A 24,540-nucleotide genomic window follows, 5' to 3' on the forward strand; every position below is an offset into this window, starting at 1 on the left:
CAATTTATAGATGCTTACACGGGAGGACGGGAAGGATGTATGAAAATATTGTGCCACTTTATGTAAGGGACTTGAGCACCCAAGGACTTTGGTATCCTTGGGGAGTCCTGGAACCACTCCCCCGCAGGTGTCAAGGGACAACTGTACTCTATCTGAACATGGAAACTCAGGTCTACAAATAGGCCTCCCGATAAGCCATCAAAGTTAAGCAGGACACCATGAGGCAAAAGGGAAATGTCTCCAGCGCTGACTTACCTCTCCCAGGGTGTTTACTTCAAATAAGTGACAAGTGCAGTCCATTTGGTTTAAATATCCAGCTACCAGACCACTCAAGTGTACAGATGATGAAGTAACTGGCAGAATTATTAAGGTTTCTTTGTTTTTCATGCGACTATTTTGTACAAGTCAAAGGAATCTGCCGACAATGGTGCAGCCTGGGTCGTGCTTGTTACTAATACGACTGCCAATTAATCCTGACATGGGTGCCCGGAGGGTTCCCCCAACCTGGTATTTTACCACCTCGGGGGGTCAGCACTTGGACATTTCCATGACATTTTATTCTAATCAATCAACGTTCCTTTTTTCTTAAGGCAGAGACTTTCATAGGAGTCAGACGAGCCATACCCAGGGCTACCCAGAGCTGCCTTAGATGTGCTGATAATAACGCATCGAGGCAGACTTCTGAAAATGTTTATTCTTATTTCTTCCCTTCTAAGGGCGAAATCTATCTCAAATGTTAAGACAGATATTCCAGGCCCCGAGAGTTTTCTCATATTATTGTATATTTTAAAGCATTACAAGAGGGCGCCTCTCATGGGAAGTGAACTTTAGAGTTGCCAAAGATGCTCAACTGTCTTCAAATCTGTTACCAAGGGAGCCCGGGCTGGTCTCAGGCAGTCTATTTTGAGTCATGACATCGGTGGCCGTGACATACGCCATTCTAAGATATTTCTAGGACCCCCTGGAACATGGTAAGTCATCGGAAGACAGCACGGCAGGCGGAGGAAGAGCCCATGAGGTTCCTGGGAGCCACGAACTGGGCAAGAGCCCTAAATCAGCCACAGGGACCATATTCTTGGAGTGAAGACCATTCACACTCACCACTCTCATCCCCCATGTACCCGGCTCCAATTCTCTGGTCTCAAATGATCCTTTTACATTCTTCGTATAAGTCACCCTACAAAAGGCCATCCAGCTACAAAACGTTTTTCTGGCAAATTTTCAGTCCTCCCTCCCAGACCAGAGGCATGAAGAAACCGGGAGTAAAGTGAGCTTGGCATTGTCGTTGGCCCTGTGGCTGACCTTCAGGAAGAACCAGGGCACAGCTCTCTCCGGACCAGCTTCCCCCTCCCTCCTTTTCTATTCTCCGCTCCTTGCTTTCTGTTCCTAACTCAAAGACAGAGTCTTGGTTGTCCAAAGAGTCATAGAATAAGATAAAAGCACACTGGCCTTGGGACCATCCCATCAAAGAAATACTGGGATTTTTGCTAAGCCACTAGCTTTTCTCTACCTTGGTCGCCTCATCTGTAAAAGGGAAAGATGCCTGCCACACCGGACTCATGGGGCCGCTGTAAGGAGTAAAGGGGGAAAAGCATTCAAAATGTTAGAGGAATAAAATACACCACCTATCTGTACTGTCACCAGTGTTCCCTGCACGCCTCAACACCCCACCCCTGAGCAGGGCACAGTATCCCAGCCATCTTGGTAGAGGGACTATATGGCCAGAGGACTCGGGAATAGGCATCCCAGGGGACATTTCAAAGGGTCATTCTGGAGTGCTCACCCTGCCTCATTTAATCCTCTGGATTCTAGCAGCTGGCCACCCTCCTGCTCTGCAGACAGGAAGCTGAGGCCTGGGGAGGCTGGCACACTTGCTGGCCTGACACGAGCTTGGCTACAAAGCCCATGTCTCAGGAGTCAAGGTAAGGATCTGCGGGAGCCTGGAGACCTCCCTGGGAGCCAGATGCTGCTTGGCCCATACGTATCACAGGGAAGAGAGGCGCAGCTGCCCTGACTCCCGGCCAGTCCTACTCCTCCATGCCCCCTCTGCCAAGAAGTTGAATGGCAGTCCTGGGATAAACACCAGGATTCAATTTTACTTTTGGTCCTCTATTTATGAAACAGAGTTCCTATCACTAACACAGGAAATAGAAAGGCACGGTTTCTTGGGAATAGAGCTCATGTGTTACTCGATGTTGCCAGGGTAACCTGCCGTGGTACACACAGTCCTCTGGCAGGAAGGGGTAGCTGAGTGGATCTGTGTTGGAAGCCAAGCATGAGCTTGCCTGTGTGGCCAAGGAGAGCCCTGTGCCATGGGAGTCCAAGTGATGGGCATAGACAGGGGCTGGGGACACATCCTGTGTCTGAGAGACTCTTCTCTGCTGATGGGGAGAAACTAGAATTTCAGGAAGTTTCCAATAGTGACTAATCCAAGATGTTCTCTGTTAACCTAGTCTGACCTTTCAAAAATCTGGACAAGATGGGTCACACCTATTATTCAGAGTTCAATAGGGAATGACTTTTTGTTCAAATTTTTGAACACTCATCTCCATGTAGCTTCCAAGGCACAGAGGGACTTAATCAGCAGGCTGGAGGTGGCCTCACAGTCTCCCCTGGACACCTAGAAGTGTGCAGAAAGATGCTGGCTTTCCTGCAGCTGAAACTTGCCTTTCTTACTGGTCAGAAACTATCCCTAGCCCAACTGTTGTCACCTTATGATCCCAAGGTCCTATCCTTCATCTGGACACTTCTCTACCGACACCAGAATCTGAGCAGGCCCAAAGAGAGTGAAGGATGACCTGTGAGGAAGCAGGCGCGGAGCCCTGCCAGCTCTGAACAGATCTTGCTCCCTGCCTGATCCTAGAACCACTTCCAGCTCGCTGGGCAGAAGTCACTTCCCTTCTCTGAAACTCAGGGTCCTGTTGCAGGATGGAGCAGTTTAGATGTCACAGGATTATTCCCCAAGCCGCCTCCTAGCTCTGGTGTTCTGTGCATAGTGCTTTGAAGATGAAAAGGGCTCAGAAAATGCCTTAGAAATCTGAAAAGCTTCATGTGGACCCAGGGCTGTGTGGTTCCCCGTCTGCCTTCTCCTGGGTTTTCGTGTGCGTCTCTGAGACTGTGTGTTGGGACAGGGATCTAGGAGAACCGAGGACAGAGACAAAGCTCAGATGAAGGGCATGAAGGAAGAAGAAGTGAGGAGAAATCAAAAGAAGTAGAACATTGTTCTCAACACTTTCTAGGGAACAAGGAGGCTGTGGGGCAAGATGGGATGTAGCAAAAGGGGGCTTCTGGCGAGAATGCAGTGGGGAAGGTGGGGATGGGGAATGTACTTCAGGGATAGTGTGAGGTGACAGCACAGTGCTTCACACACAGGCTATGAAAATGTCCTTTTCCTCAGCAAGGCAGGCAGCAGTCACCATGTGGTCACCACTAACCAAAAAATACTAAAGGTCCAACCATGAAAAGAATGGATGCCCAGCTCTGCTTCCGTGGCCCACTAGCTCTGCTTCCGTGGCCCACTAGCTCTGCAGACTTGAACAGAAGTGTCCCTTTTCTGGTGGTGTAAGCCCTTGTTCTCCAATGAAAGAACCAGGCTGCAGACTCATAGTAAGAGTGCTTCTCCCACAGCCTCCAGGAGGATGATCCTAAGAGGTGAGGTGTGTGAGATTCCTTTGAGGATACACAAATAATCAATGTCTTGCCAAACAGTTGAATGCTCATCACTAGGAACAATGAATAAAAGGCAGAATAAACCCTCGGCTTCTGACTACAGGTAGTTGTGGGTCTGCCCTTGTAGACCCAAAGAAGTTGCTAGGCCCTTCTGCACATGCAGGGTTTTGCAGGGCAGTACATGGTTCCTCTTGCTGTTGAAGAACATTTGCTTTTGCTTCCTGAAGAAGCAGCCCATCCATGACTCCACACTTGACTAGTACCATTGTCTCTGGCTAACTTTCAGAGACAGTCACGCACCACATGTGATATGGAAATGCCCACGATGGTGCCAAACCCCAGAGTGCCTTTCATCTCAGTGTGCCGCTGCTCTATAGAGAACACAGAATCAGCATCATAAACAAAGTCAACCTAACTCCTTCACCACCCTAACAAAACTTTAGGGACGAATCTGCACAGACCTCTCATTGTATAGGGCCAGATACAAGAGCCTTGAACAAAGCCGCATACCCAGTAAATGCAGAGTCAGTCCCATGATCCATCTTTCTCTGTATGAGGTGTCATTATCTCTACGTTTAAAAACTCAATTTCAAGACTCACCTCTCGTCAGCATTTGCCATCTCTTTTGTGCATTTTAGAAAATGAATCCATATGCCACCCTCCCCCCTCCCAGAAGTGAATGCCAATAGGTATTCCAGAAGCAGTTCTCACCTGCAAATTTGCACAAGGCGGTAAAACATGCGTGGGGATTTCGTTCTCAGAGCCTGCTGGCCCCAGGGGCTTGTTCTTGACCCGATAGGCAGTGGTAGTGGTGGCAGTGGTGGTCTGTACTGGGAGGGCTGGCTGCCACACAGTCACATCGGAGCCATTGCCAAAGGCTTGAATTGCATTTTCTGCAGTAAAACAGGAGGAAATCCAATTTCAAAGTCAAGCAGCAAATGTAACAGGATACACACAGCCAGAGAAGCACACTAGAAATTCTGATTACGGCATTGAACTTCTCTGAACAAAACCCATCCATCCATCCACCCCATATGTACTAAGAGCCAGTCTTTGGGGTCAGGTGCTCAAAAATCAATTCAGCCATTAAACACTGAGTTGGACACTTAGCCACACTCCATGCGCAACAAATATTTATTGTGTTTCTATTTATGTGCCAGGTGCTGAGCAAGAGCTTTGCCCTGAAATACTCATCCCTCAAGCCCTTTGAAACCCAGACTCGGACCTGATACATTGGATCCTAACTGCCATTTTTTTTTTCCAAGAAAGTCCTTACACTTTGTCAAAATTCTATACTGAAAGCAAATTAATTAGTGCCTTTTTCTTTTAAGTACATTCCTAATCACGAGACTGAGGCAACTCAGAGGCAATTCAACTAATTTGGTAGGCAAAACGCAGCCAGTTTCTTTAAAAGAAAAATCTACCCCAAGCCTCATCAATATCTAGTGAAAATTTAAGTAAGATTATTTTTTTTCCTTTCTGCTCCCAGTCTTCCAAACAAAATCTGCATAATCAGATAGGAGCAGCCCTGTTTAAATGAAAAGTTTAAAATGTAAAACTTTAAAAGCCTATTACAATTTCATGGGATTAGATTGTTTTTATGGCAAGAGTAAATTGGTTATGTGTTTTTCCCCTCCCCAAGATGAATAAAAATCAGGTTTTAATCAGGTCTCCAGGGATTTGGCCTGGATTTAGGAATTTTTTTTTTAATTTCATATTCATTGTATAAGAAATCAAACTCCTTCATTTGGGACCTGAATGTGCAAATTGTTAATCTACAACTCTTAGTTGGCATTTTTCTGTACACAAGACAGAATAATTCAGGCCTAATCTTTCTCTTAGAAGTGACAGTTTGTTCTAGAATTGTTATCCTTTAAGTTTGTTTCCTACAACCTGACACTTTGGAAGGCTGTAAGAAACAGCTTCAAATTATAGTGTGTTTTTTTATGCTTCCAGCTATGCTATGGCTGAACGGGTGCACAGAACTTTGAGAAAGGGGTTCGTTAGGACCAGTTTCCTTAAATGACCCCAGAACCACAACAAAAACCTATTTCTTGTTAAGATGCAAAGATTCAAGAGACTCCTGACCCATACTGAAGCTGCCGGTGCTTGGCCCAGCGTGCCTGCCCCCCCCCCCCCGCCACCAACCATGTCCCCATGTCTTGCTTGGCCCAGGGTAACTGCCCTCCCTGGTCATTCATTCACCCAATGTTACTGGAATGTCTACCAAGCGTCAGGCCCGGCTCCATGCGCGAGGCACATGGCCGTGAACAGCAGGAACAAAAGGCAGGAGTCCTCCCCCAACTGAATTTCTGGCTGTAAACCAGAAATATAGAAATAGAGTCAAGTTTGTAACCGAGATGGTGAGAAGGACTTGGAGAAAACATGAGTGAGGGGTGGGGAAGTGAGGAGCACTGGGGTGAGAAGGGAAGTGGATATTTAACGTGGTCCAGGGAGGCCTCCCAGAGAGGAAAGGAGGAGGAGGGAGGGGAGGAGGAAGATAAGAGAAAATGGGAGGAGGGGGCGTGGGAGAGGTTGGGGAGAAGAGAAGGATGTCTGAATAAAGTCTTGAGAGACCACCTGCCTCCCATTCTCCTCTCTTCCCCTTCCATGGGCCATGCACTTGACTTAAAAATAACTGTTTCCTTCTCCCAAAGTAGAAGTAAACAATGGGTTGCAGTTGTGTTCCTGGCTGGGGAATTTGGGAGAGGTTTGGCTTAATCTGAAGATAACAGAATTGGGTTTCTTCTTAAGGGTCACAATTGATAAATTTTAACTCCTTCTGGTTTAGGGCCTTATACAAAGACTAAATTCACAGCTCTCTGTCTTTGGTGCTCTGTGGCCCATCTAATCCAAGTATAAATGGAATGACTGAAAGATTCTGGCTGGCTTTGGCCCTCGCTGCAGACCAAATGCATTTATTTTTATTGAAAAGTCATCAGCAATAAGATACCAGACTAGTCTACCTTTCACCAAAATGTTATTAAGCAGGGACAACTTTAATTTCTCTGTTGGGGAAAAGTTTTCCAGCCAGGGTGAATAAAATCTTTTCTCAGGATGACTCTTGTCATTCCTTTGTCTTCGTTACACCTCACATCCACCAGAAGAGAGCAAGATGAGAGAGGCCTCCACGCTGGAACCGGATGCTGTGGGTCTGAATGTCACTGAAGAGTCCAAAAGCTTCTCTTATTTTCAAAAGGACCAGATAAACTGATTCCAGCCACATTATTTGAACTACATTTTTGTGTGCAGGTGACTTATGCTTTTCTCTTCAATAAAGGAAAGAAGGAGGAGGATGTTTTAGATCAATGCTCAAAAGCTGTTTTGTCATACATGATAAATTGTGGCTAATTCTTAAAAAAAAAAAATCAGTCAAAATATAGCAGAGCATCATGGGGAAATTGTCCCTCTAGGACAAGGCTCTCAGTTGGGTATCTGAACCTTGATTCCTAGAAATATGACCCAACCCTCCCAGTAGGAAGACAGACCTGGACCCAAATGTACAGGGTTATGTTCTTGTCCAACAGCACATGAACAAGGTTCTCAGGAGATAGGGGGCTGCACAAGAAACCAGGCCTTGGGTCCCAACTCTGTCACAGATGGTCTATGTGAATGCCAGGCTTTTACTCAGATGAAAGACGGATGGACAGACATAATAATTCCTACGCCTCCTAGGATGCTTGCGCAGAGTACAGAAAATGAGAGTGTGCATGAATTATACTCCCTGTAGCATGAATCTGAACACACAGAATGAATAAACAGTGGCTGTCACAAGAGTGAGTGCAATTTTCAAATATCTCAGCTGGATCATCACCCAGGGTGACTTAGGTGTACATGAGGGAGACCTGGCACTGTGCTTTTGGAGTTTGATGGATGCCCATGGCTCATATTCATTTCTCCATCCCTGTCCCTGTGGAGGACAAGCTTCCAAATTGCCTAAAGGACACTGTAATAATAACCAACTCTGCTTCCCAGCAGGAACCTCGCCCCTCCACCCACCAGCGCTTATCTGGTCTCCTGAGATCCCCAACATCGCTAGTCTCCTGAGCGCATCGCCAGCTTTCCCCACTCAAGATCTGCCGCTTCTCCTCTGAGCCAACCCTGAAAATCCGAGGGGCTATCGATGTCAACATTCTAATTTTTCCCAGAGAGTCCTTGGAGGCCTATCCCCATCCAATTTGTCTGAGCTTCTCACATTGTCTATTCCGCCCAGGTTTTCAGAACCTTGGGAACGGACTCTCAGCTGGCTGCCAAGATCAAAATTTGATGTGCGGGTAGAAGCGTTCTTTCCCACATAATGTACTCTCAGTGATTGCAATCTCTTGATCTCTCAGGTTTTTGGATCCACAGTCTTGGCAGCACCCACTTCATCATCTGTACGGTTCCCTGCTGCATGCATCATGCAGCATGTTCAAAAGGAGCTGGATTTACCATCAGCGACCAAGAAAAGGGACAGAGAGAGGGAGAGTGACGGACGGTGGTAGCAGACACAAGAAATAGAAGGTACAGCTCAAGCCTGGAGTGGGAAGAACACGTGTGTGTTTATGTGCTTCTTATTTAAAACCAAAAAACAACAACAACAAAAAAAAAAAAACTCACTAAGACAGGTATTGTCCTTGAAGAAGTTCAGAAATTTGGAGCACTCTTCCAGGTCATTCCCACTGTTGCTGCAGTCACACCAGGGGGCCACGCTAAGGCTACTGGAGTCTATGTAGTTGGGGGTCATGACTGTGCCTGAAAAAGTAAAAAAACAAGACATGTCATTTTCCTGTGATGATGTGGACTTTTCTGGAATTGAAAAAGAAGTAAACGCTCCTCTGACAGAGAATGTGCCATGGATAATTACAAACGCAGTGTTTGCTGAGTGGGAAATTATGTTAAGCAGTGAATTTTCTTGGCAATTTATTGTGAACACGTAAAACAGTTTACACATTCACTTAAAAAATTATAACAGAACTCCTTCAGCTGCATTTAGGGTATTTTTTTTTCTCTCTGCACAAATGGTATGGATGTTGTGGAGTTGCAGAGAATTAACTTGGAATGCACGAGTTGCCAAATCCCCTGCGTTTTCTTGAAAATGTCATTAATCTTCATAAATAGATAGCACTTGGTGTTCGTATCTTAAAGATCCTTTTAGGGCTTTGAATCCACTTCCCTCAGAAGCAAATGGCTTCTGCAGAGTAACCCACAGGAGCTCAGAAGCCTCCAACAGGCTCTGCTGCATCCCGGATGTAGACAAATGTAGGTAGCAAGCCTCCCGCCCGCCAGATTCTCTACTGACTTACAGTCTTCCAAGTTGTGAAAGAATTGGAAACAAACAGTGTACATTCTCTGAGCCCAGGGCTCCCAGAGTATTGTCTAATGTAAGAGAAAGGCTGGGTGGTCCCTCCTGCTACATCTTGTGGGATTCACAACTTTCTGGTGAGGTTTCCATCAGCACAAATACACAATGCATGTGTATTTAATACAACCCAAATGTCTTCCCCTGGGTGGCTCACACCAGGCAATGCCCGCAGAGGCCAAGATGCTTTCTGCTTTTAGATATTTTCAAGGAAGTACGAAGTCATAGGTGGTCAGTCATCCTCAGGATGGATCTGGTTCACAGACAGAAAAAACAATTTTTAAAGCTCCTTGGGGTGAAGGGCCTATTGTCTTGGTTCTGTATTCCTTGCTGACTCAGATTGAGTAAGACCCCATGGTCCCTTAGCAGGAGGACTTAGCCTATAGCATGAAGGGGGTTCTAACTCCTCTGAGAAAACAACAGGCAACCCATATGCTGAGTGAGGGGGTTAAGGCCATTGCATGTCTGGGGCCCTAGTGGACGGGTGACTCATGGAGAAGCAGGAACCAGCTTTGGGTGGAAAGAGATTAGGATCCAATGTCCCAGAAACCCGCGTGGAAGGAGACATCCAGACCCGACAGAGAAATAATTTGGTCTGTAGAACACACTGCCTCTACCACTTGCTCCTCCATTTCATCCTCCTCAGGCTTGCATGGGGTTGCCAGGCCCAAGGATGATCTCACAGAAGTGTTGGCAGCACCCAGTCCCGGCCACTTGTGGCAGTCAATGAGCGTGTCCCTCCTGGAAGGACACAAACTGATGTGTTCACAGCAATCACATCTGGGAGAGAGGCTGTGGAATTTCCCATTTTATTCTGTTGGCTTCTCTGGTTTTAGTTTTCTTCTAAATTTTTTTCTTTAACAAATGAGTACATGTTAATTACTTTCGTATTTTCTCTTCTTATTTGTATGATTCCATATTTGGTAAGTAATCTCTCGTAGAGACTAACTTTGTTAAGAAAAAGGAGAAAGTGAATCCAAGCTGGAGTACTGGCTAAAGGAAGGCCAGACCAAGAACAATGTGCCTAACTGGGGAGGTAACGCCAAGGGAGTGTGGGTCCCCTTCAAAAGGTTGGGGTGACCAATGTGCCCCAAAGCAAGACATCTTACATTCAATTCCAACCCTGACTCTCTCAGACTCTCCTGCCAAAGGCACTGCTGACCAGGGGTCTGGTCTGTGCTCTCATTCTGGGTGGGAGGTTCTTCCTGCTGGTGATGCATGTGACCCCGACACAGATGCCTGGCAGGAACACACACCCTGGCCGAGCCATCGCGCTCTGACAACTGTGATTTCTCTCACCCTTCCCGGCCTTCACTGTGTGTTCCTTCTCAAATGCCAGGCACAGCGGAGCCCTGACGCCGAGGCTTCTGCTGTCCCTGGGGCCTGGGACTCTGGCCTTTCCTCTTGCTGGCTCCATTTATCCTGGGGCACAAGTTTGCCCATTTCTCTTCCGACACCCGCTGCCTGATTTAATTGCACTGTTCTCTTCCATGCTGAGAGAAGACAGTCCTCCTAAAGCCTTTGGTCTTAAAAGACAGAGAGTACTGCTTATGCCATGAATAGTGTCATCAAGGGGGACATATTAGCCTCAACGATGCCCCGCACACCAGGAGTTGAACACCAAGAACACTGATGGCAAGAAGCACCCCGAAATTTAGGGATTTTATTTCCAATGGGCCATTTCTGAGAAACTGCTTTCCTGATTTTCCCATATGGACTGGCTGCCTATTCCTTCTCTCCAGAGCTCCCTGGCTCTGTGGACTCTGTTGGCCTTGCCCTCCTCTGCCCAGCCAGGCTTTCCTCTGACTTTTTGTTCTGCGTGGTCACTTCCCCAATCGAGTCACTTTCCTTGCCTTTGTGCTTGGTGAGTCCCAAAGGCCTGTGGTCAGAACCCAGCACAGGGCTCCTGGGAGATTTTCACCCACGCAGACACCATCAGGCTACAGTGGAAAGGGTGTGGGTATTGTGGAGCCGGCTCTCCTCCCATGCCTCTCCCCGCCCTCTTACCAATCAGCCCCGAGTAGGCCAGGAGGCAGTCGGCGAAGTTCTCCTTCAGACAGCTGCTGACAGACCTTGACTCCGGCTGGCAGTTGGTAAAAAAGTCTGCAAGGCGAGATCTACAATAGACAGAAATGCAAAAATGTGCTTTTAAACATCCTAAGTCCCTGGGCTGGGAAGGGGTTTTGCAGAGAGGGTGGTTAACGGGAGGGGGGAGGAAAAAAAGTTGCTAATGTTTAAGCACAGGAGTATGACAATGGTTGACCACAATTGATTGCGTATTTCAAAAAAGCTAGTCCTAGAGAGGGTTTTAAACATTCTTCACACAAGGCAATAATGCATGTTTGAGGTGATAGATGTGTCCACTAACCTGGTCTGATCATTACACATTGGATACATTTATTGAAATATCACACTGAATCCCATAAATATGTACAATATGTATCAATTACAACATGTGTCAATTACATGAAAAAATACATATATCAAGGGGCTGGGGTGGTAGCTCAGCGGTACACTGCTTGCCTAGCATGTGTGAGGCACTGGGTTCCATCCCTAGAATGGCAAAAAATAATATAGTTGTGTGTGTATGTATATATGTATACATGTATATACACATGCATAATATGTTAACATATATAATGTATATATTGAGAAAGATTCCTACACACATGTGTATCTATGTGTATGTGTATGTATATATGAACAATCCGAAGACTAACTTAATAATTCTTGATTCCTTTGTTAAGAAGCCTCTCTCCACACACACACACACCACACCACACACACACACACACACATCCACACACATCCACAGAAAACACGAACTATTAAAACACTGGCATCTTTTCTACACAACTTCCCAACTGTCCCCTCCCCTCCCCCAACCCTCATCCACCTGTGTGTATCTGCTTATTTAGAGAGAAGTCTTCAGGGCCTATAACTGGAGAATCCAGAGGCTTTGAAGTTTCCATTCAATATTTATTTCTGACTAGACTTATTTGCATCTTTAGGAAACGTGCTTCTCCACACACTCACCGGAGATCCACAGTGGGAAAATATTTACTTTATACAGAAACATGTTCCTGGCATCAAAATAGGATCCTACAGCCCATCTGCTCCCATAGTTCCTCCTGGCTTCAAGAATGCATGTCTCTGTCTCTTAAGTCCTCCCTGGGCCCAGCGCATAGTGATTTATCCCGGCTCAGTGGCACCGAGAAGCTCGCCTTGGGGAACTGAAGTGAAGGGCCAGAGGGCAATGAGGCTCGCTGGGGTGTTTGGAGGCTATGTCTGCACTTTGGGAACTGTCCAGGGGCTGGCACAGTCCCTGGGTGGCAGGGAAGTTGCAGGGTTCCAGAAGTGGAGAGAAGCCACGGACCTACAAGCCTGGGGAGGAAGAGGGCTCTTCTTGGCCAGTTGGCCATGTCTGGGTCTGAAGAGGGGATTGCTGGAGAAATCCTGAATGAGAACTGGGCCACCTCTGAGGCCATCTGAGCAGACAGCAGTTCTGTTTCTATGGGAGGACACAATGGACTCCAGGAGAATTTAAATTACCTGGCAATTACGGAGACAATGGGAGGCTGTCTGGGTTTTCTGTCTTCAGCTCACCGAGCTGGCTACCCACATACCGTGCTCTTTTTTACTATTTTCCACCCAAGAAGCCCCATCTGCCTGGCATACTCAGACTCTATGATACCAAAATGCTTGGGTTGGTGGGGCTCAGCAGGGCAGGGTGTATGGAGAATCATAAGGGTTTGCAAAAACCTCTAGGAAGCATATTTATGTCCCTTTTCTACAATTTCACCTAGAAGTGGTCCTCAAAGGCCTGAGGACTGGTCCAAGCTCACAGAACACACAGTGAAGGCTGGGAAGGGTGAACCCATGGTATTCCTGTAGTTCTCTTTTGCAAGAGACCTTATTTGCACTAATCTGGGGAGCTCTGTGTGTTCTGGGTACCTGGCCCATCACGGTGAGTCCCTGCAGCAGATTCTAGAGGCCTGCTTCATTTTCTTTGCATGGTGGCTGACACATCTTAGGCCCTTTATAAAGATTCCTGATCAGGGCCATGCACTGAAGCTAACTGGGTTGGCAAAATCCTCCCAATGAGGCTCACCTGTGAGCGGGTTGTTTGCCTGGATCTTAACACAGCCTGCCTTGCTGGTGTTTTCTGCCTTTAACTGAACACACTGAAGGATACAAAACCTGGCTATTTTCTTTTGCCTGGTTAAAGGATTTGTTTTTCAGAGGAAATCCCTAAAGATGGCTCAGGCTTACTCAGCTGGCTCCAATGGCATCCAGCTTGGATTGAGTATTAATTTCAGAAGAATTTTTCTGGTCATGAAAGTTAATGATCTAGGGGTGCTGGGCTCCTAACACTGCAAAGGCCAACACAGTCCAGGCAGCTGGGGCTCCAGTTCTGCACACAAGCTGGCCACTGAATAGCTCTCTGACCCGGCAGCCCTCGTTCCTGGTCTGTCCCTCGGAGACACAGTTCCTGTTTCTCAGAGTCTCTCAAGCAGACTATTAAACGAACAACAGTGTGATGCGGATTACTGTCCTTGGGCGCAGGGCTAATGCCACCAGACTCATTTGGTTTAACAACCTCAGAATTGACTCACAATTGGACTCCAGAATGAAAGGCTAATTGAGTCAGTCTGTTGCAGAAAGCAGAGGCCCAATCGGGAGGATACTGTGAAATACAGAGCTCTGAGCAGAACCCCAGACAGCTGCATTTTAGGAGGAGAGGGCAGGCATGGATCCCAACCGCAAGGATACAGCCATCGAATGGGAAGAGAGAGAGCACCGGGAGGGAGGAAGCTCTGCTAGGACATCCACACTTCCAGGATTCTAGCGTATTTGGCCTGCCTCCCCGGGTATTTACACTTGGAGACACGGTGATCGAATTCTGGGATTCCCATTTTACAGGAGGAAAAACTGAAGTAAGACGTTTGCATGGTGGTATGCTGGAGCCAGCTCATGACTGGATAGCGGGTCAATTTTGAAAAATTTTGCAAGTTGGTTGACATCACAGTGGGGCTTGCAAGTACCATGGCTGGAGTGATTTTTACACAGTGGAAATCAGCAAATGCTGCAAAGCAGAGATTTGTGGAGTTCTCTGGGAACACATTGTTAACTGTCAACTGGCACAATCCTGTTGAAGAGCCAATCCTAGTCAATCCTGTGAATAAAGCATGTGTCAGGTGTTGGGTGTTGAGTCCCAGCCCTTCTGGGATAGGTTTCTCCTATTGCCATGGTGCTGAATGAAAGGGTGTGGTACAGTGAGCGGCCAGACTTTGGTGCTTTCCAAAGAACAAAAACATGACCCCAGCCCCAGGGTTCTTCCGTCCCAGCACCTCCCCCACCAGTCCTCCTACAGTAAGTACAGTGCAAAGGGTTCCACAGTTTTGACAAAGCAGCTGGGTTCTCCTGTCCCAGTGACTGAATGATGTGTTAAGTGCTTGTAATATAATGATGCAAAAGGCCCTGAACCTGGACTTAAATAACCAGCAGGCCAGGTGCCAACAGAAACAAGAACAGGATTAACATAGTACAGTGGCTAGTTCCTGATAAAAGGTAAGGAAGGCTGCTAATATAAAGAAGACCAAATAAGAGGGAAGAATTCAGTAGCTGTGAGGTAGCTTTTATAAACCTTATATTTCTTTCTTGACAATCTAATGAGGTGGAGTACTATTATTTTATTATCCTAATTGTACATCCAAGTAAACTAAGGCTTAGAAAGGCTAAACTAGAGGAAAACAAAGGAGTAGATCGAGGATTTAGAGCCCCACATTCTGACTCCGCCACTTAAGCTCCCAACACTCTACAGCTACAGAAGGTGATTTCAGAAAGGCTGTGATCTGGGGACTAAGCCAGGAAAGATGGAGAGGATTTGTCAGGCAAAGGTGGAGGAGGGTGCTGCAGGCAGAAGGAAGTATCATAGGATAAAGTAATCATCTCAAAATAATCCCAGGTCACAATAATGGAGTGTCTGTGTGTGCCAGGCACAGCCTGAAGTTTCTGACCTGTATGCATATATCCAGCCCTCATGACACCCTTGTTAGGTGATGCTATCCGCCCCATTGTAAAGATGAGAAAACTGAGGAGCAAAAAGAGAAGTGACTGTCTCCAGGTTGTAGAGCTTGGCAGAGGAGCTGGAATGTGGCCACATTCCATCTGACTCAAGTTGGAGATCATTCTTCACCACTACACTCACCACGTACCTCATCAAAAGTCCTGCTAGTCATTCCCCAAGGATGGCCAGGGCAAGGGATGCAAATAAGGACTGATGGGAGATGATGCCCAGCAAATCCTTGAATGACCTAAGAGTTTCAATTTTGTCCTAAAGGCAGTGGGAGCCACTGAAGGATTTAGAACCCAGAAGTAGCATGATCAGATTTGCATATTAGGAAGACTTGGATCTCTGGATTATTCAGCAAAGACTTGATAAGGACCTGCTCTGTGCCTTCACTGCTGAAGCAGCGAGGGGACAGCAGGAAATGGTGGAAGGCAGGAGGACAGTGTCCTAGGAGACTACAGTCAGGAACCAGAGCAAAGCATGGAGGGCCAGAGGGAAGACAGGAGGATGTGTCAAATGGAGGGATCTGCAGAGTGGGGCTGCAGGAAGGACTGGCAGACCGCAGAGAACCAGGTTGTGTACAATTCAGCAGACAGGAGTGTTGTGGCAGAAAGACGGAGGATGAGTTTGCAGGGAAGATGGCGGGGCTGGTTGAGGCTGTGTGGAGTGCATGGCACCCTGGGGACCCAGGAGTCTAAAGGGTTGTTAGAGCTCTGGCTCCTGCATCTCTCCAGTCGCTACCCACTACCTGAGCACCTACTGTATGCACAGCCCCCACAGCCCAGGCCAGGCCCTCAGGCACTCACTCCCCCCCCCCACCGTGGTTTATGAATCACTCTGTAATTGGTTTCAGTAGCTACCCTGTCTGGGCTGCCAGGATCCAAACAAGGAAGCTTAAAGGTCCAGCATGGGATTAACAAAGAAACTCCACAATTGGATTTCTTCTGGAGACACGAGATCTCCATGACTACAGCAGTGATGAGCTCTGATTGTTTTTCTCTGAGAAAATGAAAAGGAAATGAATAGGCACTAATGTAGAAATGTATCACCCTCAGAAAGAGAAAAATCTCCCACCCTTCAAGAGGAAGAGAAGGCTTCCAAGATGGCCTTAGGAAATCTGCAAAAAAGTGGTTTACACAGAAAATATCATATTAAGGGATGCACGCTGCTAACTGGAAATAGAAAAATGATTATAATGATAAAATCTAGGAGAGCCTTCAAAAACGGCAGATGGTCTTTTGACAGTGTGTGTGGGGGATCGTTTACCTACGTTTTCTGTGGCTGTTTTGGGAAAACAGTGTTATAGAGAACAGGTAAAACACATCCTAGTAATGCCCAGTGGAACTCATCCTGGATTATCGTAATCCTTTAAATGTTTTTTCCAGAATAAATCCCATACTTGGACATGAGCCATGTGGTTAGTGGAATTGAGCCTGGACTAAGAATTGTGAGATCTTGAATGGGATCCAGGCTCAGACACTAATTAACCAGAGTTCCTGAGAATGTTGCTTAACTTCTTAGCCCTAGGATTTCCCTTCTGAAATCTCAAAAATACAGTTTATGGGACATTCCAAGCTGCCTTGAAAAACAAAACCTAAAACCACTTTTGTTTTCAAAGCATTATTATTGCTCTTACCCTCATTCTATTTTGTCATTAACCTAAGATTCCAGTGTCAAGACATTTGGTTTCTTTTGAGTCTAGAGAACAAGACTTTTTCCAGGGAACTCCTCAACTCACACATAAGACAATGGAGAAAGCTAAGCACCTGCTCTGAGTCCCTTGGCAGGTGGCCACAGGAGGCATTTGCTAGAGGAGGGCCTGCCACCTGTCTGTAATAGCCCTGGAGGTGACACGGGTGAGAGGCTGCTTGATTTTAATTTCCCAGGGATTTTATTGTCAAGTGTATACTTGCTCTCCTTTGCCACCATTGATTAGACTGCTCTTTAAAGACTTCCTCTCATGTCCACTGCCTTCAGAGATGGAGCAGGCACTTGGAGTGTCACCCAGGAGCACATGGGGGCCAGAGCATGCAGATGGGACTCTGCACAGGATGAGAGTCGGTCAGTAACTTAGGCTCCCCTTTCTGCAGGGGTCTGTTGGATCCCACCAGTGCCATACGGGACTACAGGACTCCATCACCCAGTACAAACCTAGACCTTGGGGATGAATCCCTTTATTGATCAATTTCTGTAAGAAGTTACTGGAGTTTTTCTCTGAACCCGGTGTGAGCATTAGGACTTCTGATTCTTGGATTTCAGTTTGTGTCATTTGGCTTATGAAATCTTTTCCACTGGTCTGTTCAAGGAAGCCAAGTACGACAGGTAAGAATGAGCACAGGCCCAGGGGCCCCCATTTCTAATCCAGCTCCACCTGTTAGGCTCTTACTCCTTAGCACATTATTTAACTCTCTGAGCCTCAGTTTTTTCATGTGGGATGTGGATCCAATGTATAGTCACTTTAAACGGCTTCAGTGAGGTTTAAATGACAATTAACAGAGCTCCTTGGATACACCAGTTGCCCAGTAGAATTTAACTCCCACCCCTTCATCTTTTCTTCCATTTATCACAGCAGCCCTTATCTTCCCTTGGTAGAACAGACCACATCTGTGTTACCAAAGGCATCCACTGCGACCAAAGCCAACTTGAGAAGTCCAAAGCCAGGAATCCTGTTGTGTTATTTACAAACCTCCCAGTCATAGGGACTCGTAAAATAAAGGCATTTTAAGAAAAGCTACTTTTCCCCAGGGGTGTAGAGGAAAAAAACATATTTTTTTAAAAAAATGATGAAATATCAGTAAGTTGGTTAATACTTCTAATATCTTATGCAGAATAAAAACAACTTGAAAAACATGCTGCTAATATTAGCAAGGGGTTGATGAAGCTGGAACACTGGAATGGTAATTGTCTGGTACAGTGACACAAAACAGATTTTTCCTCTTTCTGTTTTTAGAAAATTACCTTAGCCCTTTTCTCCAGCAGCCTGCTGGCGCACACATCTGGAAAGCATCTTTCGGGAATCAGAGCCTGTATTAAATATATTTTGTGGGGGGTGTTATTTTGCATTGCTGTTCCTCACTTTGTGCTGTGCATTCTGGCTTCCTGGATCGGAGGCCTACTGTCTGCCTGGGAGCAGGCTGTGGAGCTCGGGGTCTGAGCCCTGGTCTGCCACCTCATGGACGTGCATGTGGGAGAGGAGCAAGCAGTATGGCTGCTCCTGAGCAAAGGTCCCAGGGCAGACCCACACACTCCAGGTGCCAATGTACAGAGCTCCACACATCTTGTGTTCCTCAGTCCCTTAACTTGGGTTCCCAATCATGGTAGGATTATTAAAGCCAGACAAATTGATACAAGAGTGGTGACTTGACCAGACAGCAACCACATGTTGTTGGGAAAGAGCACTGAAAGGCCCAAGAAGCCTCCAAGACGGTCCTAATGCCTTTACTTCTGGAGACAGGAAGGACCTTGTGGCCAAGTAGAGATCGTCACCTGTTCCCTCCAAATCCCTGCTAAGGTCATCCTGGTACTGGGATTCTCCAGAGCATATAGCAAAACCCTGGGGACACCTCGATGGCTGCTGCTCCTCTGGCTCCTTGGCAGCTCCTGGCTGCAAGGGTTCTCCTTGTAGTCTGCCTGGCTTGTGGGTCACAGGAGGCTACCCTCACTGTGCTCTGGGCCTTACCCCCACAAGCTCTGACAAAGCCTCACCTACTGAGGAAGGTGCTCAGGTACTGCAGGGGGTTCTTGCAGAGGGTTGGTCCGCATATCCTGCTTTGGGCATCTCTCCAGGTTGAGCGTTCAGCGAGAGCAAGCTGCAGGGCGGAGGTCGCGCTTCCTTAGCCTTTCTGATTACTCATACTGCACTAGTCCCCTGAGAGAAGCCCAGTCATCACCTGATCAATCTCAGCATCCCTCCCGGAGCCACCCTGCATGAACACTGACAGCCATCCGTCAACATTAACCAGGCAGTTAACAGGCCTTGACAGTGACTCTCACCTGGCAAATTTGAAAAGCAATTCCTGGGCGTTGGCAAGGGAATAGTCTGACTTAGAAGGGGCTTTCAGCATCCGCTGGTCAGATGCCCCAGAACTGCCCTTCAGCCGGGACTCCTGCTCCACCACCCTCAGCCAATCCCTCCCAATGCACAAACTAATGGTTGCAGTATAAGCAAATTGTAAGGAGTAATGGGAACACGGAAGGATCACGGACAACCCTACACTCCATCTCCAAGGCAAATAGAGCTGTTTGTGTTACCCAGGCCACGCCATGTTCATTAATGCATAAAAGCTAGCTTTGGCATTCTTGTTTTTTAGCTGAAGAAATTGAAGATTTTCTGGATGATGAAACCATCATAAAGTTCTCGGCTACACAATAGTCTGCTGGGATGACTGCAGGTGACAAATATATTAGAACTCCTTGAGAGTAAATCGTATCCAATAAGCTTTTGATGTTTCTGCAGGGAAAAATTTGTAACTTTATAAATTTAAAAAATTATAAATATTTATAAATTTGTGACATTTGGCCACAAGAAACAGCAGACATCAAGATGTTCAATCCATCTTTCACCAGTAGAACCACACCTTAAAACTCCAGGCCAACAGGATGGAAAGTCACTTCCTAGAGAATTCTACAGGCTCTTCCATCCTCAGGAGGGAATTCAGAAGTTGTCTCATCTTGTCCTGGAACTGTAAAAAGCTCCATGTCAACTGCTCAGGAACCCTGGGAGCAAAGATCACCCACCACACCCACCGTGTCTTCATTAATTATTTACACCCACCCTTGCTTCTGAAAGGATTTCGAGGTACATTCAGATGTGGCCGCAGTCAATAGAATCAACGTCAATGCTAGGGAGGAAACTGGGGGCTACAGGAAGATAAGATAGAGGAACAAACTGCAAACATCTTCTGGCTAGATGAAAGCTACACACGTGGGTCTGGGCTTTCTAGCAATCACAGGGAGTAGAGGTTAAATAACTCCTTCCACAATTCATGATATCCTGAAAAATGGAAACAAGACAGATGCAGAGGAAAAAAACACCTGTGGTAGAACACATACCTTCCTTCAGGACATCTCTGGTCCCCAAAGATGTCTATACGGTAATCTCTGGAACCTGAGAATGTTACCTGACATGGCTAAAGGGACTCTGCAGATGTGACTGAGGTTATAGATCTGGGGGGAAGGGAGGTTACCCTGAGTCATGTAGGCAACAATATAATCATAAGCATCCTTCAAAGTGGAAGAGGGAGGCAGACAAAAAAGTCGGAGTGCACCATGTGGAAAAGTCTCAACAAGCTCTTGCTGGGTCTGAAGAGGAAGAGGAGGGACAAGCTGAGAAGCAGAAGAAAGGAAATGAATTCTCCCTGTGCCTCTAGAAGGAACTCAGCCCTGCCAATGCCTACATTTCAGCCCGGTGAGACCCATGGTGGACCTACAGACCTACAGATCTGTAAAGAACAAATTCATGTTGTTTAAAGTCACCATTTGTGATAATTTGTTAACAGCGGGAATAGAAAACCAACCCACTACTAATCAGCAGTATACAGTAGGGGTTTTGAACAGAGTATTTGAAAATGGACTAGTGCTTAAATTTCAATTAACCACTCACAAACCATGATATTTGAGGCATGTATTTTAATTTCTCTGAAGCGTAATTTACTAGTCTCAATGACAGCAAGTCCTTCAAATGTTACCAGAAGGGTTGGGTACACCTGGCCCTGGCACCTGGTAACAATTTACAACCATTCCTGGTCCGTATGTGAGGACAGAACCTCATAAGTGCTGGTTCTTCTTTCTCAGCCCAGAGGCTTCACATGGAGCTTGGGACCACTGTGAAGTGCTAGGGTTCAGATGACCATACTGGTATTTATTCTAGAACTCATCTGCTAATAACTTTGAAATGTTTTATTCTGAGGCCACCAATCCATGGGTTCATGTGCTCGGTGCAGTCAGGATTAGTACCAGAAGTCCCTTGAGGCCAACGAGATTTCTCCTGGAATCTCCCAACCTGCTCGAGGAGAGCAGTGCTTTTTATGGGTTTATGAGACCATCGCCCAGGAAAACAAGCGGTTCTGACCCGCTGCCCTCTACTGTCCGGCGACTGAAGCCCCAGGCCTGTGTTATTAAAAGAAGCGCTGACCACTTTAAGAAGGAAGCGTGGAGGTGGCAATTTAGCATCTTGATGTTTACAGTCAGAGAAACTGAACTCTAATGAGCTTCAGCAAAAATCGGCAAACTAGAAGTTATCCCAAATGCTGCTTCTTTCAGTCAAACTTGGATTCTCTGGGGTTCCCAGTAGATGAAAAATTAAAATTCACAGGCTCTCTTGACATTAATAAATTTTCTAAACCCCTCCCTTTGCCCCTGCCCCCGAAGGACAAGCACTAAATAGCTTTCTGGAGCCTGGGCCTCCCGCTCTGCCCAGCGGAATGTTAATTCACCTGTCGTACATTAAAGATGCCTAGTTTCTGGGTGCTCTGGGTGGAGGGGGGCAGGGAGGCGAGTGCATGTCTGAATGGCTAACGACCTACCCTTCCCAAGCAAACTTTAAACAGAAACATATGAAAATAAGATGCCCTATTAATCTTTAATGGGCTTGCAAACTTCCTAAGGAAAATTATATTCAACAGTAAATATACACTAGGCCATTTTTCTTCTAGGCAAGTTGTTTTAAAGTCAACAGAGACTTTGAGCTTAGCAAATAACTAATCCCTGATATCTTCCTTCCTAGATAGGGTGTAGAGAATATCACTATTGCTCAGGAGGCAGGGAATTGTGGCGTTGCACATCGAAAGAATAAATCACTCCGTTGCCACTGGATGATAACTCTCCGCTTTTCTCAAGAATCCACAGCTCTTCTTAGGAATCCATTCTTATCTTTAACATCCTCTCGTCAACAGCACCCCACGTCCCAGCCCCATTTTCTACATTTTATCTAAAACTTCCACAGCAGCATTTAAAACTATATTCCCCCCACCCCTGGATTTTTCCCTTCAAGGACAAAGGAGCTGTTTCCACAGTTCATACGAGCCATTTCATAGACACTGGTCCCTCAACTACTGTGCCTCCTGGTGATCCCAAGGCTTATCCTGATCTATGCATAGAGACCTTAAAGGTCCCCTCTGGTCCCTCCCACCAAGTCTTGCCGGCTCTGAGCTCCGAGTGGTGCCACCTTCCACCCACATTTCTCTCCATCACTATTTTGTGTCTTCATTTTGTTGACAGTGTTGCCCATACTGCAAGAGAATTATGCCCAGCACAAAATAAATGCTTTGTAAAGATCTGCTGAGTGAATGAATGAGTGAATGTGTCTGAGTTCCATCCACCATGGCACTAGTCACTTACTGGCCAAGTTTCAGCACACACATCTTGGTGTTACAGGTTTGACAACGTAACAGGTGCTGATGAAGAAACAGTAGCCCAACTAATCGTTCCAGCACTGTATGAACAACTCCACTGACTTAGCACCTGTCATTAACCATGTTACTGCACGAGCTCCAGTCATTTAATAAATAGGGATCTTCCTAGACAGATTAGCCTTATTCCACCGGTGAGGACACTGAAGCCGGTGAGCTCCACCCCAGCTGGAGCTAGAGTTAGAGCCAGCTATGGAAGAGAAGCCCACGGACTCTCAAGCTCATGCTCACCCCACGGCACTGAAAGAGGAATTAACATCTGATCTTTTCACTGCAGTTCTTGGTCTTCCACCGCCATTTTGATGTGAATTGTATGTTCGCAAAGCCCAAATCTGATTTAGGTGGATATAAGTGATCTTTACTAGGCCCAATAAAGTGTAATGACAGAATTAGTGGGCATTCTTTTTGTTTAATAGTGCTTGCAGTTTAAAAACATAAAAATAGAATATCTGCTGTTACTGTTCAGTAGGGCTCAAATGCCATCCCCAGACATTGCTGTGCAGAGAGGTCTTCCAGGGCCAGGCCTTGTCTCTCCAACAGCCCCGTCCCCAGGCTGTGTGCATGGTCAGTACCAGATGGCATGGAAGTCAAGAGGTGGGGGGACCAAAGTCTGTCCCCACACAGGAAGAAACCAGCAGACCCCACCCCACAGCCTTCCTTCACTGAAGAAGCTGGTCTGGTTGGAACCATCTCTGGGGGGCCTCCCACAGCAGGTGGGTGCTAAGGATCCTAGGAAAGGGCAAGAGGTCTGATGTCAGATTAAATCCCACCCGCCTGGCTCCTGTGCTTCATCTGCCTGCATCCTTTTATCTCCATGTATAAAAGGCAGGTGCTTGTGGCACCTTCTCCACAGAGCAGTGCCCAGGACTGAAGCCCATAACTTAGTATTTGGGTACCAAGTTTAGTGCTCAGCTAAGCACTGGCACAAATGATGCTGTTCTTACTCTCTAGGCCTTTCTTGGCTAGCCATGTCTCCAATCATGCCCTGGGAGGCAGTCTGGGGCAGGGGCTGCTCCTTCTTCAAAGAAGGGGGCAGTGCAGAGGAGTCATGTGAACTCCCCAGCACCCTCGGCTAGGGAGGAAGACTTGGCCAAGGGCAAGACTCCAGCAGGGTCCTGGAGGTGCCCTAGGTCAGCATCCTCTGTGTCCCATGTGGTCAAAAACACTTAGCCTGCCTCCCTTGGGAGGGCCCTGTCCTAAAAGGGTGGGTAACAGAATCCCGTGGACAGGGAATATTTGGTGCCACCTCTTGTACACCCAGAGCACATCCCTTCCTGTTTTCTCTGCACTAGGAGTACTGGGGAGTGGCCCAAGGGGAGTGGCCCGTGTTCTCTCCTGACAACTAAAGAGGCTTCCACATGGAAAAACTGACAAGAAGAGCAGAGTAAAGCATGCCAGCTTTCCTCATTTGAATACCTCAGGCCAAAGATTGCTCTAAAGGTTGTTTTGGAAGGAGGATTCTTCTCAAATGATTGCCCTGAGCAGCTCTGCTTTGCTTTGCATTTTCAGGCACAACTCTGACAAATGGATTTCAATCTCAGGCCAAGGTCAGTCTGTGGACAAGGGACTGTCTTCTCAAGTGCAATGAGGGCAAGTTTTGGATGGACAGTGGAGCTCAGGCAGCAACTAAATACATCTGTGGTTACCATATCTTAGGATACCATGTGAGTGCGGAGCTATGCCCTGGATGTTAGAGCCCTTTACAGTGGGTTCCCATAGCCTTCCAGGCAGAGGCCCACCTTAGTACAGCACAGAAACTTCCCAAGTGTGAGCACTGCCTACAACTTGGACTATCTGTGCTGCAACTGTCCTCTCTGTCCCTCATTGCCACCTGGCCTGACCCACACCCCGGCCATAGCATGTGCCACCCTCTCCCAAGTTCCCTCCCAGTCTCAGTGCCCAGCAACACTGATCTGTTGCCTGCTCCTTCTCAGGCTCAGCTTTGCAGAGAAGCTTTGTATGGACAGGGTAAGGCCACCAGCACTTCCTAAAGCAGTGCTCTCCTCAAGTGTGGACCCCAGACCAGCAGCAGCAGCAGTAAGGCCAGT

The 24,540-nt window shown here is 46.9% G+C and overlaps 1 protein-coding gene across 2 annotated transcripts in view; it reads right to left on the reverse strand.

Annotated features, from left to right (window-relative positions):
• The window catches only part of GFRA1 (GDNF family receptor alpha 1), a 194,478-nt gene that overhangs the window by 25,016 nt on the left and 144,922 nt on the right, over window positions 1-24,540 (reverse strand). For both annotated transcript variants that reach the window (XM_081267765.1, XM_081267764.1), the window contains exons 6-8: window positions 11,018-11,127; window positions 8,269-8,403; window positions 4,381-4,562 (exon numbers count right to left, since the gene is read on the reverse strand). In XM_081267765.1, the coding sequence (XP_081123891.1) occupies window positions 4,381-4,562; window positions 8,269-8,403; window positions 11,018-11,127 (427 nt within the window). The remainder of the gene's footprint in view (window positions 1-4,380; window positions 4,563-8,268; window positions 8,404-11,017; window positions 11,128-24,540) is intronic.

The sequence above is a fragment of the Spermophilus citellus genome, assembly GCF_964194105.1.
Source record: "Spermophilus citellus genome assembly, chromosome: 15".
NCBI lineage: Eukaryota > Metazoa > Chordata > Mammalia > Rodentia > Sciuridae > Spermophilus > Spermophilus citellus.